We start from the raw sequence: 18,834 nt of genomic DNA, 5'->3' as shown, positions 1-18,834 counted from the left end.
TTCGCCTTCTTTCCGTTCTTTGAGGTATCTCGTGGCCGCCTTGCCTGTGCCAAGCACCCCGGCAACCGGAATACCACACTTTACCCCCATACCGCGAAAGTCGGTACCAACCCTTTAACCGGAGGACTCCGCGGCTGGTTTCTTCCCGGGCAGTGCAACGACCCTCTTCTTCTGCTCTTCAGCGAGAACTTCTTCTCCCCTGACCGACGTCGAGCCCTGCTGCCACTGCCTGGAACAACTGCCACCGCTGGAGGATCCTTTCCGCTTAAGGTACTGTGTTCTGCCTGGCTTCCCTTGCTACCGACTGTACGGGGTAGATTTAGTCCCCGGCTTTCGAACCTGGGAGTGCCTGGGACACTTTGGCTAAACTTTCTGAGCCACTCTAACCTCTTTTTGACTCTTTGCAAGACTTTGAATCTCTAACTAACAGTGTGATCTTGGGCACATTTTCGCTCCGGCTACTCTAAGAGTGGGCCCTGCCTAGTGACTTTTGCTCACCTGTGACTTTATTCTTCTTTAAGCCTATTGCAAGTGCTCTGGACCTTAGAGTGGTGTGTCTAACCCATTTCTGTTTTTTCTCTCCCTTTCTTGGAAACTACTAGAGTGTCATCTAACGTTAAGCACTCACCTCTGTTTTAATTAAGTGGTGTTTACTTAGAGTTGTCTAGATAGGAGAAAGGATTGAATCTACTTTCATTATAACTGTGTTGAAGTGCTTTTACTATATTTTTGCTAGAGTGTTTTTAACTTATGTGTATTTTAAATAAATAACTATATACTTTTGAAACCAAGCTCTGGTCAGTGTTTGCTTGTGCTATTGTGTTTTGGTACATATTGTGTATACTTTACATACTGCCTAACTCTTCTTGAGAGAAGTCTGACTGCTCAGCCACAGCTACCAGGTAAATCTGGGTGGTACAGACTGCTACCAAAGGGGTTTACTGCTCTACCTGTAGTCTTAAATCTTTTGCAGTGTTCCCCAAGGGAACTGCACAGGTTTCTGCCTAACAGCTCCTCCACCTATCTCATTTCTTTTACCAACTCATTTTCTCTTTCCTTTACCTCACTCTACTTCTTACTCCATCTCTCCCCACGGTTTCCCAGCTCCTCGTTAAGCAGTTCTTCCTCCTCTCCTTATTGAGACTTTCCTTTCCCAGCTCTATTGGTGCCTTTCTCCAAAACCTTCCGGCTCTCTCTACTCCCAGCCCTCTAGGTCGCTCTCTTCTGCGTTTTCTTGGATGTTCTCTCCCCAGCTGTCCCAGTCTCTCTTCCCAACCTTCTGCGTTGCTCACCCCAGCTCACCGGGCCCTTTTCCCAGATCTCTGGTCTTTTCACTTGCATTCTTAAGGGTCTTTCCTTCCCCAGCCACCGGGGTCTATTTTCCCTCCATTCTCTGGGTTTCTCCTCCAGTCACCTAGCTTCTCCTTACCCCTGCCTTCTGGGTCCCCCCCCCTACCCAGCCACTTGGATCTCTTCCCAACACACTAGCTCTTTCCTGCCCTGCCCTGCCCTCTGAGGTCCATTTCCCAGCCTCCTGGAGTCCTTGTCCCAACCTGGGTCCTCTCTGGGGTCTTTATCCCAGCCCAGGCCCTCTCTGGGAGCCTTGGCCCAACTCGAGCCCAGGCCCTCTGGGGTCATTGTCCCCACCTGTGCCCCGGCCCTCTGGGGTCATTGTCCCCACCTGTGCCCCGGCCCTCTGGGGTCCTTGTCCCCACCTGTGCCCCGGCCCTCTGGGGTCCTTGTCCCCACCTGTGCCCCAGCCCTCTGGGGTCCTTGTCCCCACCTGAGCCCCAGCCCTCTGGGTTCCTTGTCCCCGCCTGGGCCCGGCCCTCTGGGTTCCTTGTCCCAGCCTGGGCCCCGGCCCTCTGGGTTCCTTGTCCCAGCCTGGGCCCCGGCCCTCTGGGTTCCTTGTCCAGCCTGGGTCCCGGCCCTCTGGGTTCCTTGTCCCAGCCTGGGCCCCGGCCCTGGGGTACATTTTTCAGCCCTTTGGATGTTACTTCCCCCCTCTTGAGGATCTTTCTCTACCTAGGTTCTTGGATCTCTGTACCCCAAATCCTAGGTTTTATTTGCCCCAGACTCCTGTGTCTCTCCCCAGCGTATTGCCTCCTTTGCCCAGTGCCGAGTTTCGTACTGAACCAGTCTCCTGGATCTTATCTCTGGCCTCCTCGCTCCTGCTCCTTCCCCATCAAATGACCACACACTCCTCACTCCTACAGCCTTCTACCACAGGCCCTTCTTTTTATAGCGCCTTGACCCTGGCTTCAAGCCTCTCTCATATACGTGAACCCAGGTGTCACTTTAGGCAGCTTGGGTAGGGATTGGTTGATGGGCCAAGCCTCTAGGGACGGCTTCCAGTTCTGATGTGGGACTTTGCTTTGGCTAGTCCCTCCCCTTGTGTTTGGTCTTCTCTGGTTGTCATACCCCGTCCCCGCTCCAGGTCTGGACACCATTTGCATATCTGGTCTCATCTGTATGAGAGTGGAGGCCTTGTGAAATGACTGGCGAACAGCATCGATTTCTCATCCAAGTTCAGGTTCTGATTTTTCTCTGTACCTTTCATATCTGATTTTTGCATCCGTGTGCAGGCACTGCTGACTATGCAGGATATCTGCTACCTGATTCCCTTAAAGGGCCATTAGCATCCAGGTTGGCAATGTGACATGGTAAGAGTAGCCAGGGGATCCCTGTGCCGCCTCTGGGACCAGCATCATTTGGATTGCGGCAGCACCGGGCCCCATTGTCGACCTACTGCATCCACCAGCAAGGTCAGGCAGTGGACTTCGTCACAGTAATTTTCTGTTGCTAAAATGTTTTATTTTTTTTCAAAATGATGAACTAGAATTAGGCACTCCCATTACTTATCGGCAATACCAATCAGTTACATTTTAGCAAAAATGGTTTCGTAGTAATGCTGGTTTTCTCATAATAAAATAAATGCTTAATTTGGCAGGTCTTGAGCAGATGATGACTCCTGAAGAAAAGAACAAACTCTATGCAGCAATTGGATATAGTTCAACAGCTGTTGATCCAACGTTGCCAAAATCAGTGAGTAATGTGCTTCTAGTACAATTACAAAATTATATATTTTTGTGGAACTAAAACCATAGACAGAACTATGAACTCTCTTGACTTGTAGACCAGGAGGGGGTACCATCTAGCTGCAGGGACAACCAAGTATATATTTAGTGCTGTGAACCTTCCTCTCAGAACATTCCTGTCACAACACTAGCAGGCAGTACATTGGGAGGGTACTGTCTCTGAAAGACATTCATAGGTATCAGTTATTGACTGGTCAGCATCCATTCTGAATGTCTTGCTTGCTGTGCCGGTTTGCAGTTTTAATATATCCCTTTAACATTATTTAGGTTGTATCTTTCCTGTTTACTAATCAGTGAATTCAATATACTGCACATACTGGTTATATTCAGTGCCATTTAATTTCTGATGATTTGCTGTTCTGCCGACATTTACTTATAGAATTCCCTTCATAATGTCATTCATTGTTTTTCTTGACAGTATGAAGCTGTGAAACTAGCTGTGCAACTATGGAGCATGTCCATATCACTCAGTGAAAGCAAAGATTCACCCAAGTTGATAAACTGTTCAATCATTGATTTAAGCACAACAATAACACAGCGGCCAGGAGGCCAAGCAGTGAAGTAAGTAGGATTGTTTGTGCTTCACATGATACTACTTTTACGTGCTTCTAGCATTGATACACCTTACATTTAGAATACATTTTCACTGACCAATTTACTGATTTGGTATCTTCTAATGGGTTCCTTACAGAATTTTTTCCCTCCACCAGGTGGCACTGCACACTCTGCATCAGCTCCTCCGAACGCCTCTATGCGCCCCGCTTCAGATATGTCAGGGCCAATATATATGTTGAGTCTCCGCGTCCTGTGACCTTAGTTCCTTTTTTCAGCGCACTCTGCTCACGTAAGGAACATCACACATTTGTCAAGGTTTTCCAGCTTCTTGTTTTTCGACATTGGTTTGAATCCATTGAAGTTGTTAGGTTTTAAGCCCTGCATCGGCTGCAGACACCAGATGGCTGTTGGATCCCCACAGGATCTGTCTTTATTGCCTCAGTGAGGGGCACGACACACAGGATTGCGGGTTGCATCAGTCGATGCATATGGCGCTTCCTGAACGGGAAGCAAAACTGTTCACCCCCCTCCGCAAAGAAAAAAGGGGACAAACTGACTCCTTCAAGATTGGCCAGTGCTGAATGTCACACCGAAGAATGGTCCCCTGTCCATAAGGACAAGCAAAAGCATTGCAAGAGGTCTTATCCAACCAGCGGATCTTCTAAACGCAATTCTTCCACTGCTGCAGAGACTCCTCAAAAGGTCCGGCCCCTCAGGTACTTTGCCGCACTCAATCCTCTACTGGAGAGGAATGGGAGGCCTTGCGGCTTAAGGAGCTCAACCTCTTTGCAATGCCCTGGTGGCTTCAGGTACAATGCCAACGGCTTTGGCCTCTGCCTACCAGAGCTGTCAGAGTCCACCACACTCAGATGTGGTGGCAGAGACACCGCAAAATCCTTCAACTGGGCTCAGCAACTTTGAAAACAGACAACCCATCTGGAGATCACACCACTCCATTTTCTGATGTCGGTCTTCCAACCTGGACACTTCCCTCCATGTCGCTGACAGATGCCGGAGTTCTGCAGGAGTATGCCTTGCTCACTAGGGGTGCATTCATATCTCAGATGGAATACATTTATGATGAGGCAGGGGATCTGCGATGAGTCCTGCTGTGTCATCTGTGACTCCCAGCCTAAAGTCTCCCCTCATGTGGCCAGGGAAAGGAAGAAAGTACCTGATCCTAACACTGGTGCTGGTATCAGGGGGAAGGATCACATTGGAGGGAATGTGCTTACTTCGACAGGAGAGACGTGGTACTCTTTTTCTGAGAGTTAAGGTTTGCGAATGCCTGAATATTGAATAGGATATTGTCACTGTAAGACCTCCACTCCCAAACTCGTAGCAGGTACTAAATTTAAAAGCCTTCTTTGTGCATATGGAAAGGATGCATATCAGAAGCAGGGAGTTAATGCTACTGATTTTAGTAGTACTGATTATACATGGGGTTCTGTTTATAAACATAAGAAAGAAACCTTAATCCCATTAAAAACTTCCATTAAACATAGGTCACAATCCCTTGAATAAAATGAATTAAAAGATATTGAAGATTTTCATATTAATTCAACTAAAAACATTATGGACTTCCCGTCCCATTAAGGTCTTGGTACTGGGACGAGGAAGAGGAGTCCGGAGTTAACAGACTGTAGTATGCGGTCTAGTAGTTGTAATATCCCACACCTAAGCAGGACCTTTAAATATTTAAAGCTCCTTCAGGTGCGGGTTGAAAGAGGGCAGCAGGAGCATCGGGAACAGTGTGAAGCAGAGGATGGCCTTGCCACTGTATCGAGAGTGAGATGCCGTGTTGAGACTTGGGCTGAAGTGGTGGTGCCCAAGAGATGCAGAAGACTTGCAGCGGGAAGTGTTGCTGAGACTAGCGGTCCTGAAGGAGAGAAGCTCTCTCTGCGTCCTACATCTCACTCTGGTGTGCGGACAGCACCGGAGCATGCATGGAGCAGAGGGAGCTCCATTGACAGACGACGTGGCCCACTGCAAGCTGACTGCAACTGTCAAACGCATGAACTGACCTGACGAGCTGTGAAGCAGAGGAAGCAGGTCCGAAGGAGATGTCGGCATCAGCCGGTGAGTTGGCCTAATCGAGGTAACCCCCAGGGCTCTCAAAACCAACCGCTATACCAGAAAGTTAATTTTGAATACTGAACAGTTTAATTCAACCAAAGTAACTGTACGAGTTAAAGGAGAGAGAGGGCGAACAAAAGTAGACTGTAACCTGTATTGTCCAACTCAAAAGTGGACAATTCTAAATTAAAGTGAATACGACTTGTGGGAAAGGAATGGCCCAATATATAACCAGCATTGCCCAAGCCAAAGAAGGGCAAATATAAAATGAAAGGAATTTACTTTCCCCAAAGAGGGATATCCAAATAAGGGGCCTTGTTTCCTGCATTGCCAAAACTAAGAGATATCAAGGCAGATTGAATGTGGCAAACATAGAAGTTGTAAATCCCATTGTCAACAGCCAGTAGGTTGAGTGGAAAGAAGTTGGAGACAGCTGGGCAAAAGGGATCCTTGTAGAAAGGATCAAGTGGGAGAAAATTACAATCAGCATTGCCAATGGCAAACAATTGTAAAAATCGTTATTTTGTGTATGAAAGACTTATACCACAAGATGGTGTTGGTTTAACTTTCCCCATTAAGGATTTTTTTGTGAACAAGCCTTAGCACAAGGTACGAGTAGTAGTAGGAGCTTTATCCTGGCAGGAGAGTATACCAGGAAAGGGACAATTAGTGGTTAGTCCTGGCAGGCAAGTGGACAAAAAGAAGTTGAAGTACTGTAACTGGGGTAGAAGGTTGTGGTTGAAGTAGAAGGTGGAAAATAATTGAAATTCCACAAGTCTTTTGATTAACTGTTTCATAACCATCCTGACTAAAATAGAACTTTTTGAATGATTTATCCTGATTACGGTGGAGGTGGTGTTTATGAAGTAGAAATGTAAAGTAGTGAAAACTGATTTGATCTCCTGAGAAAGAAATCCGTTTGTCATTGTCTTTTCAGTTTGATATATGAAGAAAGGGACTTTCATTTGCCAAGTGTAAACCGTAACAATTGTCATAAGAGGGCGTTTTGAATACAATGAACTGTATATTCCTCCTGCAATGGAACTTGGCCAGGGAAAATAACTTCTGAAATTGAACTTGGGTTTAACCTATTCTGAATTGATCTAGGGGAAGGGGATTCAACCCTGATCCTAAAAATTCTTGTTTTATTTATATTTGCATGTATGTTGAAGTTGCCAAATAATCCCTGTATGATTTTGTTGTATGTATTGGTGTGGAGGACAGACAGTTTGTACACTAGGTCATTTTCCTTTAGTATTAGTTTGACAGACAGGAACATCCTTGTTAGGTTAGGAAAATATAGGCGTTTATCACACCTTTTCTTTAATAAATGGCATCTTGTGATCAAACTTCACCGATGTGTCCGCCACCCATGTCTGACTTTTCACAGATCTCACTCCTTTTAGACTGGAACGCCCTACAACCCAGGGAAGATGGGACATTCCCAGAGGTTTACTTATGGGGAGGAAGGTGACTTGGTGGATCTTGCTACTGATTTACCGAATTAAAGTGCTCTGGACACCTCAACATGCTCCCTGCTCCTACTCCGGGTAAGCATCTGGCAGCTTTTCACGGGTCTGATAGCCAATATGGTTGATATCTTGAGGTTATCAGCCAACTCTCGGCCCAAGGTTCAGTATGAGGTGACAGATATTTTTGGTGAGGACAGAAAGAAGGAACCCCTACTGCCATTCAAGCAAGCAGTACAAGGTCAGTGCCGGTCTCAATCCCAACTGTAGCCTGTGACCTAGCCAAAAGCACAGAGCAGCACCTTCTGACCTGCTGTTCATGTTTACCCACGCATCTCCTAAAATCTTAGTTGTCCAGGCTGTCACGACAAACATTAAGACAATGCATTTTCCCTCTTTGCCCCCGGATTGGGGGAGCATGAGACAAGATGCTTGAGGAAGAAATGTTGTTGTCTCAGGCAGACGTGGCCTGAGCTGTAACAATACCTTCTGTGACTTTGGTCCATTATTTCATAGGCAGCGGAGCACATCCCTACAGGTGACAAGAGGGATTGTTTTAAGGCCCTGGCGAAGGATGGAAAATAGTCCACCCACCAGATCCTCCATTCAGGCCTGGATACGGCTGACTGTGTGACAACAATGATGGCCCCCGGAACAGTGCTTGTGGCTGAGAATGTCAGGTTTTGCCCCAGATATCCAGGCAAAACTTTGGGACATGCCGTTTGATGTCAACAGTCTGTTTGGTATGATGGCCGACGAATTCCTCCATAAATTCCAGGCTTATAAGGCGACTGCAAAATTGCTGGGCCTGGCAGCCCAACAACTCCCACCTGTGACCCTTACTGGCCAGCAAGGATTGGATACTTGTCACTTCCGATGCCTGGGTCTTACATGTCATTTGCCAGGGATACCATCTCCCTTTTGCTCTTTGCCCTACAGACCAACCATCGGACTGCCAGTACTTGCCTCCAGACCCCCTCCTGCTGGAGGAGGTTCGTCAGCTTCAGACAATGGATCGGGTACCCTGCTCGGAGTGAGAAAAGGGCTCATCTTCCACTTATTTTCAGGTTGCAAAGATGGACGGGAGCCTGCGTCCCATTTTAAATCTGAGGCTCTTGAACCACCTGTACTTGGGCAAGGACAAGTTCAAGATGGTAATCCTAGCCCAGATTCCTCAGGCCCTACACCTGCAGGATTGGCTGGTCTTCCTGGATCTCCAGGATACCTACTTCATGGTCCCATTCTCGGGAGGCACAGTGTAGTAATCTGGCCACAGATTAGCAGTGTGTGTGAGATCATCTGCTAGTGGAATGTTTGGGTGGAAGTGTTCTGCTGGGTGACGGTTGGTCAGAGAGAGAAAGCTGTGAGCTGAGAAGATGGATGTGGGGGTGAGCCCGGTGTTTCCCTTGTGATCTTGTGTCACCTACCATCCCCGTGTCTTGTGGAGGAGTACAGGACAAGGACAATAAAGAGACTAAGAACCTACCTGAAGTACTGGAGGTCTTCATTGTTACACTGGCGACGAGGATGGGATGGTAGGTGGATTGGCCTTCTGATGGCGCTGTTGGGGGGGTGCAGCACTCCTGGAACACCGCTGCCGCAATGTCCCCCCACACCCAGGCGAGTCAGTGTTCAATTGGCCTCCGTGTGCAGTTCGTGGTCCCTCAGGTTCATAGAGGGACACCCTGGTGGCTGTTGATGCTTTGGACTTTGGCTTTCTCCCAGCCCGATCCGGCGTTCAGGGCGGTTCTGGGAAGTGCTGTATGAAGATGGCAGTCTAGTCCCTAGTGGGTTGAGCATACGTGCTGGTGCTCCCCCATCAACAAGGAGTGGAGCACTGTCGCAGCTGCAGCCAGTATCCCGGACTGAGAGCAGGCTTGCTAGGCTGCGCAACCCATAGTGCTGCCGCCGAAGGGCAAACCTGCGCTGCCGTGTTCCCGGTCAGGAAGGGTATGAGCGCGGCGCCAGCAGAAGAAAAAAAAAACTTGGTCCGCTCCAGGAGTGCGCTGTTCAACCAGCACCCGCGGCGCTCCGGGTAAGAGCATGCCGGTGCTTGAAGGGAGTCGTGCCTTTCCGTGGCGCTCCACGATGATCAGAGACATGCTGCTGGTGTAAGGGGAGGATTTTGCTGGCAGTCCCATGTAAGTGGCTAGGACAGCCTTAAGCGGCCCCGGTCGAAGCTGCTGGGAGAGTGGCCCATCGGACCTGGTTATGGATGTTACTGCAGTCCCGATTAAGTGGCTGGGACAGACTTCGGCGGTCGCGGTCGAAGCGGCTGGGGGAGCGGCCATCGTACTGGTACTCCATGGGAGAGTTGCGGTCCAGCGCTGTGCAGAGCCTCCATGGTGCAAGGTCGGCGGTCCAAGGGAAGAATGGTGACGTCACGGCAGCACCGCCCTCCTTGGTCTGTCACGTGAACGGGACTGTTGGTGTGCTACGCTCTGTTCAGCGTATCCTGGGTCAGGAGTAAACATTCTCGTGGATTAGAAGAAGTGTATTATTTTAAAGTCTCATGATTATAAGGAAACTTCGTGGGAGGACTGGCTGTCGTGCAGTTTTTCAGCCTGAGTCCGGTGGAAAAGATCCTCGTGGAAGAGTTTCTATTTGCTTAGGAGCAAAGGGATTTTCCTTGAACTTACAGGTCGTTATTTGTTCGGGGGACATTTTACCAGGTTAGTGTTTTGGGTCGTATGTGTGGGTGTGAGAGAGTCAGTATATGTTGTGGCCCATGTTAGAGGGATAGGTGGTTGGTGTCCCCATTTTAGGTCCCGGAGTAGAATAGAGGCGTGTTACTGAAGGCTGTTAGTCCCCTCTGTGTAATTTGTTGTGACCTTTCGTGGGAAATAGACCCTTTATATATGGGTTTAGGTTTTCCTTTGTAACTCCCAGGTGAGGGGGAGTGGGTTTGTAATTTAATTAATATCGCAAATGCAACTGTTCAATGCCATTGCTTTGTTTCATCTGGATGGGTGGAACGTGGTTCCTGGGTAATGTTAACCCTAGGAGTGTGATTTGATCTTATTTATGGAAGAAAATTCATTAATACGACTTTCGTCATTTGGAACACTGACTTGCATGCAAATTTGACATTGTTGGTGCCCAGGAAATCATGCCGGTTTGCATCTGTGGGTGTGCTGGGGGTCCTCATCCAATTTATTCACATGTATTATGCAATGTTTTCAGCTTTGAACATGTGTTTTTCATGATGCCTGCATTCAACTTTCATGTTTATTATGCAATGTTATCAGAATGTCATTTTGTGCATGCTTAATGTTATCAGTGTTGGGGTGTGAGTGCAGTGTATGGGTGCACGCAAGGAGTTTGGCGCACCTGTGGTTACATGTTTTGTTTACTGCATTGAGTTCTTGGTGCCTGGTATGTGTGCTGTAACGGTCGTTGTGTGTATGGTCTTGGGTTGAGTTGTAGTGCCCGTGTTTGTTTTTTTGGTATATCTCGGGAAATGTTTATCTGTGGTTTCATAGTGCCTGGGTTGGTCCCAGGGTAGGTCGCTATGTTGTTTTTGGTCCCAGTTGTGCATTATCCCTGAGTGTGTGGTTGGAGTTCATGTGGTGGTTTTGGTGTGGTATTGTGGTCATTAGTGCCTGATGTGTAATCAGGGTAGGTCACTATTGGCATTCGTGTTGTGGTCATTAGGGCCTGAGGCTATCAGGGTTGGTCACCTTTGACCTGGGTGTTGTGGACATTAGTGCCTGATGTGTCATCAGGGTTGGTCACTTTTGGCGTGGGTCTTGTTCTCAGGGCAGTTGATTTTCTGCAGTGTATTTCATAGCGTTTTGTTTTAACTTCAGTCTGGTCGCTATGACGAAGTTTTGTTAAATTTTCATGTCATCCGCAGTGCTTGGTCTAAGGGCTGAGGTGGGTCACTATGGGTTGGGGTTTTTAACCTTGCCAGTTTACCTCCTGATTCCTAGTTTGGTAAATCAGGTTGTCTCCTGGTGTGTTCAGAATTGGTGTATTGTAGAAAGAGGAAATGGCCAACGGTTTGTGGCAGAGGAGCAGTATTGGGATGCGGTCTTCTTTATACTGCGGTCAGGGTTGTGCTGCGTGGGTCCCTCGGTTGCTGTTGGGCATGTTGTTGCTCCCTTAGGGGGCGGTTGGTTTGTGCTCAGAGGGGCAGCTCTGATGCTCCGGGGTGGCAGTCCGGAGTGGAAGGTGTTAAGTGCGTAGGATGGTAAGTTTGTTAGGTAGCTGTGTTAGTGTTAGCTAACAATAGTGTGGCTAGGGGTGGCAGCCGTAGGTCCTGATGGGCAGCTCAGGACAGGCGTAAGTGCACTGTTTGTTTTTAGGCCTTGAGGGGTGAACCGTGGGATTTGATGGGTTGTGTTGTGCAGTTAGTGTGCCGTTGGCATTTTCTATTTGGTCCGGTTTGTCCTGTGAATGGTTTCCTTTTGTGTGGGTCCTGTTAATTGAAGTTGCCAGGGGTTCTGTACATAGGGGGCCGCTGTGTGGCGGAATTTCTGGTACTGTGTCGTGTTGGATGTTTGAGGTTTGGTGCTGGTCACGTTACCTTGGTCATTCTTTTGTGTTTATCTAGGGAGGGGGAGGTGTAGTAATCTGGTTTATGTGTTTCCTAGGGGAGGAGAAGTGTAGTAATCTGGCTACAGATTAGCAGTGTGTGTGTGTGTGTGTGTGTGTGTGTGTGTGTGTGTGTGTGAGGTCATCTGCTAGTGGAATGTTTGGGTGCAAGAGTTCTTCTGGGTGACGGTTGGTCAGAGAGAGAAAGCTGTGAGCTGAGAAGATGGGTGTGGGGGTGAGTCTGGTGATTCCCTTGTGATCTTGTGTCCCCTACCATCCCTGTGTCTTGTGGAGGAGTACAGGACAAGGACAATAGAGACTAAGAACCTACCTGTAGTACTGGAGGTCTTCATTGTTACACACAGCAAGTACCCGAGATTCACAATGGGGAAGTGCCGCTACCTCTGGCAGAGGCAGCGGCTCTCCTCGGAAGGGAATCCATGTCTTTTGCTATCTGGACAAATGGCTTGTCAGAGCTCGCTCTCCAGACCAGGCCTCTACACATTTGTACCAGATGTGTAGCCTATTGCACAGCTTGGGCTTCTCCCTAAACTTAAGGAAGAATCATGTTTCCCTATCCCTGTCCCTCTGGTGCTTCGGGGCAGTCTTGAACACTCGCCTGGGCGGGGCCTTCCGCCCAAGGAACAAGTTGCAAACAGCTAAAAGATGGTGTGTGTATTCCAATCAATGGAAAAAGTTCTCACCCAAGCTTTTCTGCGCTTGCTGGGTCTTGTGGCCTCCTGCATTCTTGTAGTGCCAGAGGCCCCCTACGCATGAAGTCACTACAGTGGCTCCTTAGTTGTCCATGATCTCTCTTTCAGGGATGCGCCTCTGATCTTCAGGTCTCAGCGAAAGTGTCCCAAAACCTTTGATGGTGACTCCCAAGATGGCAGCCGTGGTGTGGAGTCGCACGTAGGGGTTGCTCCCGCCGGGCCGCACCATAAAAGCACTAAAGCGCGTTTAAATGCGACCTGCCCACCCAAAGTTTCCCTGGAGGAGCCGCTGGATCGGCACAAAGCGGGAGGAGGAGGAGGAGGGGCTGCGCCGGCGGGACGGTCCGTGTCTGACGGCGCCTCTGGGAGGAGCGGAGATCCCGGCGTGGCGCGAGCCCTAAAGATATTGGTGGACCGGCTGGGAGGGTCCAGCGGAGACAGCCGGGAGGCGCTGGGCCGGTCCCCCTTCCCCTGCGAAGACAGCGGCGTCTGGGGCTGCCTGAGAGCGGCTGACGCAGCCAAGAAGAGGCGGCCGTAGGGGAGCCATAGGAGCTGTTGGAGGCTACTATTACACATACGAAAGAAGGACCGGGAGCCTGCGAACCCCCGTGGGATGTGGTGAGTGGGATCCCCCCCTGGCTACACTGCAGTGGAGGAGCGCCTGAGCGGCACCCATAGGTGGGAGCCATCCCGGGAGGAGACCCCGTATCCTGGCAAGCTGAGCAGCGGGGGAGAGTCATTTGCACTGTGCTTGTAAAATTCGAGCAGGAGTGGAGGTGCTCACGGCTGTGGGGGCCCGGAGTGATAACGGTCGCCGGGAGACCCGGTGGGGGAGGGGTTGAAACCCATTCCCCTTCGCCACCCTGGAGGGTGTCATGGAGCGGGCCCTGAAGGCGGCGGAGGCGGTGCCCCCTGCAGAGGGTTCATCTTTAAAAGCTTAAGCTGGAAGAAAGTGGGCGTTTTGAGCGGTCAGACAGACTTCTGCTGGAGGGGGTAGATCACTGCGGAGCCCCATAGAAATAAGCCATAACCAGGGGGCATCAGACTCTCCTATGCTTTCATCAGATTTACATGCAAAGGAGTGAACTGTGTTGGATAGAGGTAGTGCTGCAGACTTCACAAGGTGAAGCCAGAGCAGGGGGGAGAGCCGGATCCATTTCCGCACGCTGGTCTGGAGAGAGGCCGGGGTTCGCCTCGTGCAGAGGCGCCCCCAGAGAACGGTGCGCCCTGGTTGGTGAGGGACTTGGAAGTCACAAAGAAGGCGAAGGCCTCCAAGGGTGGGGCCCGGATGTCCAAGAGCAAAGGAAAAGGGGCCCTTTCCGGGGCACACTCCACCTCCAATAAGCAAGACGTGCACCTAGTCCAGATGTGGGCGGGCAAAGTGGTGGGCGACCACTGAGGGAAAGCCCATGCAGGTGCTCCGGAGACTCTGAATCAAACCCCAGTGCAGGGACTTCAGATTTCGAAGGACGACATTCAGGTGTGGTTCAAAGACCTTCACGATATGTTTATGTCCACGGTGCAGGAGTAGTTCGCAAGCATGAGAGAGGACATGAAACAGGTGGTCCAGGACATTTGACAGGATGTTGCAAAGCTTGAACATACAGACACCTTGGAAAAGGTAGTACAAAATTTGGAGGAAGAAACTCAGCAATATGCAGAAACACAGGAGCAGCTGGTTCGCCTGACGCATTACCTAGAGTTGCAATGCGAGGACTTGGAAATCGCTCCCGGAGAGCAAATATACGTATTAAGAATATCTTGGAGACGGTGGAGGAGAAAAACCTGAAGAGAGCGGTGCAAGAAGTGTTCCAAGACCTATTGGCAGAGGAAGATGCGGAATCGGTCAAGATTGATAGGGTCCACCGTGTGGGGCCCAGGAGGTTGGGTGGGCCGGGAGAACTCCCCAGAGACGTTTTGGTGGCGATGTCCTCATATACGCAGGAGGAGGAGATCCTGAGGAAAGCCAGGAGAATGGACCATGTAAAAAGGAATGGGGTGGAAATACAATTATACCAGGATCTGGCGCAGGTGACCCTTCAGAAGAGGAGGGCGATGGCTCCGGTGATCAGGGAGCTGGTGAATAGGAAGATCAGGTATAAATGGACCTTCCCATTTGGTCTGTTGTTCTCCTGGGAAGGAAAGCCAAGAAGAGTGTCAACTTGCGAAGAGGGGCTACAGGTGTTGGGTGTGCGATAAGATGATGGAGGCGACAGGCGCCAGCAGCTCAGGCGCTCTCTCAGTAAAAAGGTATGGGAATGGAAGGAGGTTCAGCGCAGAAAGAAGTAGTCAGGGAAGGGAGACCGTTGTGAAAGACTAGCAGCTGGTATAATTTGGGGTGGCAGGTGTTGGAAATAAGGGAATGAAGTCATCCCAGGAAACAGGGGGCTCTCGCGCAACATTAGTCATAAGGGTGCGGCCCGGTGAGGGATTTCTGTGATCTTTTTCAAGGGAGTTGGTAAGGTGATGCAGGGTTTAGGATTCCCCGAGGAATGCTTTCCCGAGTTTACTGAGGGACAGGTGCAAAGGACGGGCGTCCTAGCGTTCATAGGTCCCTGGGCCCTCCTCGGGACAGTTGTTGGGGGTTTGGTGGATGTTGGGGTGGGGGAAGAGGGGCACGGGAGTAGGGAGGCTGGAGGGTGGTGGCCGGGGGGTCTGCGGAGATCCAATTGGTGCACACGCAAGGGTAAAGGTCAATTACAATGGGGAAGCTGAAAATATCGACATTTAATGTCCGAGATCTCAATGCCCTGGTCAAGAGGAAAAAGGTGGAAGACTTCATAAGAAGGGACAGGGGGGACATCCTGCAGGAAACACACATTAGACTACAGGACAAAACAAGGCTGCGTATACGGGGGTACAAGCGGATAGTGCAAGCCAATGCGGTTGACAAGAAGGCTGGGGTCGTAATAGCATTTCATGATAGGGTACATATCCACTTACTTAATACCCAGGCGGACAAAATGGGACGCTTTGTGTTTGTTAATGTTACGATGGAGGGGAGGGCATTCGCTTTAGCCTCGGGTGTATGCTCCGAATACGGGGCAAGATGGATTTCTGAGAGAAGTATTAGAGAAGCTGGAGGCCTTTGTGAAGGGGGAAATCATTTTAGGGGGCAATCTGAACATGGCTTGGGTCCCTGCTGTGGATCGAAGCATGGGAAATCATCAAGGACCGAGAGGCCCGGCAAAGCGGCTGCGCCAAAAAATGAGCCAGTTGGCGCTTTGTGATGTCTGGATTGAATTGAGGGGTCAACAGAAGGGGTTCACCTTCTATTCTCATGTATATAATTCTATGTCCATGATAGATTACTTCTGGGCCTCTGTGGGGCTTCTAGGGAATGTACAGGAGGTGGAAGTTGGGCCTATTTCACTCTCCGACCATGCGCCAGTGGGGCTGGTGTTAAAAACTCTGGAGCAGAAATCGTGACTCTGGCGATGGAGGATTCCTCATGGGATCCTCCAGGACCCGGTAGTGGGAAACTCGGTCAGGGAAAAGATTGAGGAATACTGGGCCCTCCATGACACGGGGAATGTTACAGTAGGAACGACATGGGAGGCCTTTAAGGCCGTGATAAGGGGACATGTGATAGCCCTGAAAGCTGCCAAAGATAAGCAGCGATATGCATGGGACAAGGAACTAGAGGCGAAGCTGGCGGAAATCCGAAGGGAACTTGCCCACACTCCCACTCGTCGCCTGCAAAGAGAACTAAGGCAAACTGAGGCTCAGTTGGCTGTGCTCCGCACTAAAAAAGCAGAGAGAGATCTTATTTCTTCGTCATTACTATTACATGAAGGCGAATAAAGCAGACCGATACCTAGCCAGGCAGTTGAGAGAAAAACAGCAAGAATTCTCGATTAAAAGATTAAAAACAAAGCAGGGGGAGATGGTAACCCGCACGAATGATCTAGGGGCAGTCTTCAGAGACTACTATCAGGAGCTGTACTCCACGGATAGCTGGAATGGTCAGCTCCAACAATCTTATGCAAATGAGATAACCTTGCCTAGGCTCTTGGAGGAGGACAGTCAGTTATTGGAAAGGGAAATCGGGGAGGAGGAGGTTAGGAAGGCCATAAGAGAACTCCGGGCAAATAAGGCTCCGGGTCCTGACGGATTCACTGCAGATTTCTACAAGAAATATGCGGATGTACTGTCCCCTTTTTGGCGACCCTATATAATACCTTTAGGGAGGAAGGCACTGTGACTCAGTCAATGAACGAGGCCAAGGCCTTGGTTTTTCATAAGGCAGGCAAGGACCCATCGCTTCCGAGCTCCTATCGTCCTATTACCTTGATAAATTTAGATTCTAAAATCTACACAAAAATATTGGCAGCAAGGCTGACTCTTGTGCTCCCCAAATTGATTAATAAGGACCATCAGGCTTTATGCAAGGCCGCAAAACTCATGACAATATTAGGCGAATCGTACACCTAATAGAAAAGATAGGGTTCAAGCAAACCCTGGCAGTTCTCCTGGCATTGGATGCCGAAAAGGCATTTGACCGGGTGGAATGGTCAATGCTTTTCCGGACTATGGGGGGTATGGGATTCGGGGAGCAATTTATGAAAATGGTTAGAGCGAATTATAACACCCCCTCACTCCGAATAGCGTTGGTGTTGTCAGGGGTCGGTGAGGAGATCAACCGAGTGGCGGCCTCTCTTAATCTCAAGGTTGCTGGCATAGGGATTAACTGCCTGGGGGTAACTCTTACGAGCAGTATGGAGGCCCTCTATGGGCAGAACTACACAGGTCTCCTAGCAAAGGTTAAGAGAGCTTGAGCGCTGGAATCCAATGATGATCTCATGGTGGGGGCGCATGGTCTCGGTCAAGATGACTGTTCTTCCCAAGTTGCTATATTTCTTTCAGGCTCTACCGATCTCAATCCCCAAAACCTTTTTCTGAGCCCTCACCAAAATAGCTAATTCTTTTGTTTGGCGGAAGAAACCACCCAGGGTGGCGAGGGGGATGATGTCGGCACAGTATCAGGATGGAGGCCTAGCTTTCCCGCATTTCTTCAGATATTATCAGGCGGCGCAACTATGGGTCATAAAGGAATGGATGGGGGGAGATGGGCAAACGATATGGGCTGAGCAAGATAGACCGGTAGCAAGAAACCAACTAGGAGGCTTGTTGTGGAAGGGCAGAGACGGTAGACATGCTAACCTGCGAATAAGCAAGGTTATGGGAGCTATTTTCTATCTTATATTTATTTAAGTATAATAAAATGTGTAAACAATAGAAGAAAGACTCCATAAACAATGTAGCATATTCCAACCCCATGCCACATAAAAGATGTTTAAAACATGAGAAAAGCACAAATGTTAGAGAAGTGAATCTCATAATATGTATGCTGCTGTTAGGGATTTAATGTTGATTAGGAGCATTGGAGTTTTGCCAGTTTCATTGCACACAGTGTATTCGCAGAGAACAATGATGTTTCTTCTTTGTCTTTCCTTGCTTTAAACAGAACATCCAACTTTTGTTAAGTGGCATGTTCTAATAGTGATTAGGCCCCCCTCTTCGGGGCCCTGACAAATATATATAAATACAAATAGTCCATACGCACCCCTCTACGAGAACGACCACGGCCCATTGACCTATTTTGATTGTTTAAGGGACTTAGGTTTAGCCACCCTAAATTTACTTCACTGATGAGGCCCAACAAGGCTGAAACACGTGTATGGGGTTGCTGTTGGTACTTTTGTTTGGAAGGGAATTGTCATGTGGGCAGGACAAAGACAGATATGCACATGGATATTTCTCATCTGTGAAAGATACAGTGAGCTAAAGTGTGGCTGTAGACTCTCGAATGGGTATCTTCTCAAAGAACTGGTCAATGGGCCGTGTCCGTTCTCGCAGAGGGGCGCCTATGCACTATATTTTGATAATTTACTTGGGAGATCTGCTCTGGGTCATTAGCACTGGGCAAGGCCTTTTGGAGCAGAATATTGAAATTAGCAACGTTACTTGGTCTCCAGAATAATCTGTTTCCGTGTATTTAATACTAACTGTTGAGGTCCACTTCTGTGTGAGTTCTCATTGGCTACAAAATTCCAGGACACTTGGAAGGGTAAGTGATTACTAAACCTGGAGGGTATAATCTAAAGTACAATAGTTTAAAAATAAGAATTTTTGTGGAGACACATGTAGTCATGAAGGGCGTGTTATTACACACCCCTCTTCCAGGTGTTGCTAGCAGGCTTTTCCCCAGCTGCACAGCAGTTCAACATGTGTAACCTGTGAGAAACCTGAAGGTGTCTCATCCGCTGGTCCCCGGAGATTTGTCATCCAAGTGGCCAGGGCACGACCATCGCTATTGGATCCAGTTCCTGAGGATGGACCAGTGGGGGAGGATCACCTGGAATGGGCGTCTTTGGGGAGTGGGAG

The 18,834-nt window shown here is 49.2% G+C and overlaps 1 protein-coding gene across 5 annotated transcripts in view; it reads left to right on the top strand.

The window, feature by feature from the left end:
* The window catches only part of VPS13A (vacuolar protein sorting 13 homolog A), a 2,994,934-nt gene that overhangs the window by 586,534 nt on the left and 2,389,566 nt on the right, over window positions 1–18,834 (top strand). For all 5 annotated transcript variants that reach the window (XR_011280366.1, XR_011280367.1, XM_069625905.1 and 2 more), the window contains exons 16-17: window positions 2,951–3,045; window positions 3,517–3,659. Coding sequence is in view for 3 of the 5 variants with exons in the window: in XM_069625905.1 (XP_069482006.1) it covers window positions 2,951–3,045; window positions 3,517–3,659 (238 nt within the window). In the remaining 2 variants the exon portion in view is untranslated. The remainder of the gene's footprint in view (window positions 1–2,950; window positions 3,046–3,516; window positions 3,660–18,834) is intronic.

This window comes from Ambystoma mexicanum, chromosome 6p (genome assembly GCF_040938575.1).
Source record: "Ambystoma mexicanum isolate Mex_15411 chromosome 6p, UKY_AmexF1_1, whole genome shotgun sequence".
Classification (NCBI taxonomy): domain Eukaryota; kingdom Metazoa; phylum Chordata; class Amphibia; order Caudata; family Ambystomatidae; genus Ambystoma; species Ambystoma mexicanum.
The sequence above is the reverse complement of the archived record's forward strand: the minus strand, read 5'-3'. Positions and strand labels throughout refer to the sequence as shown.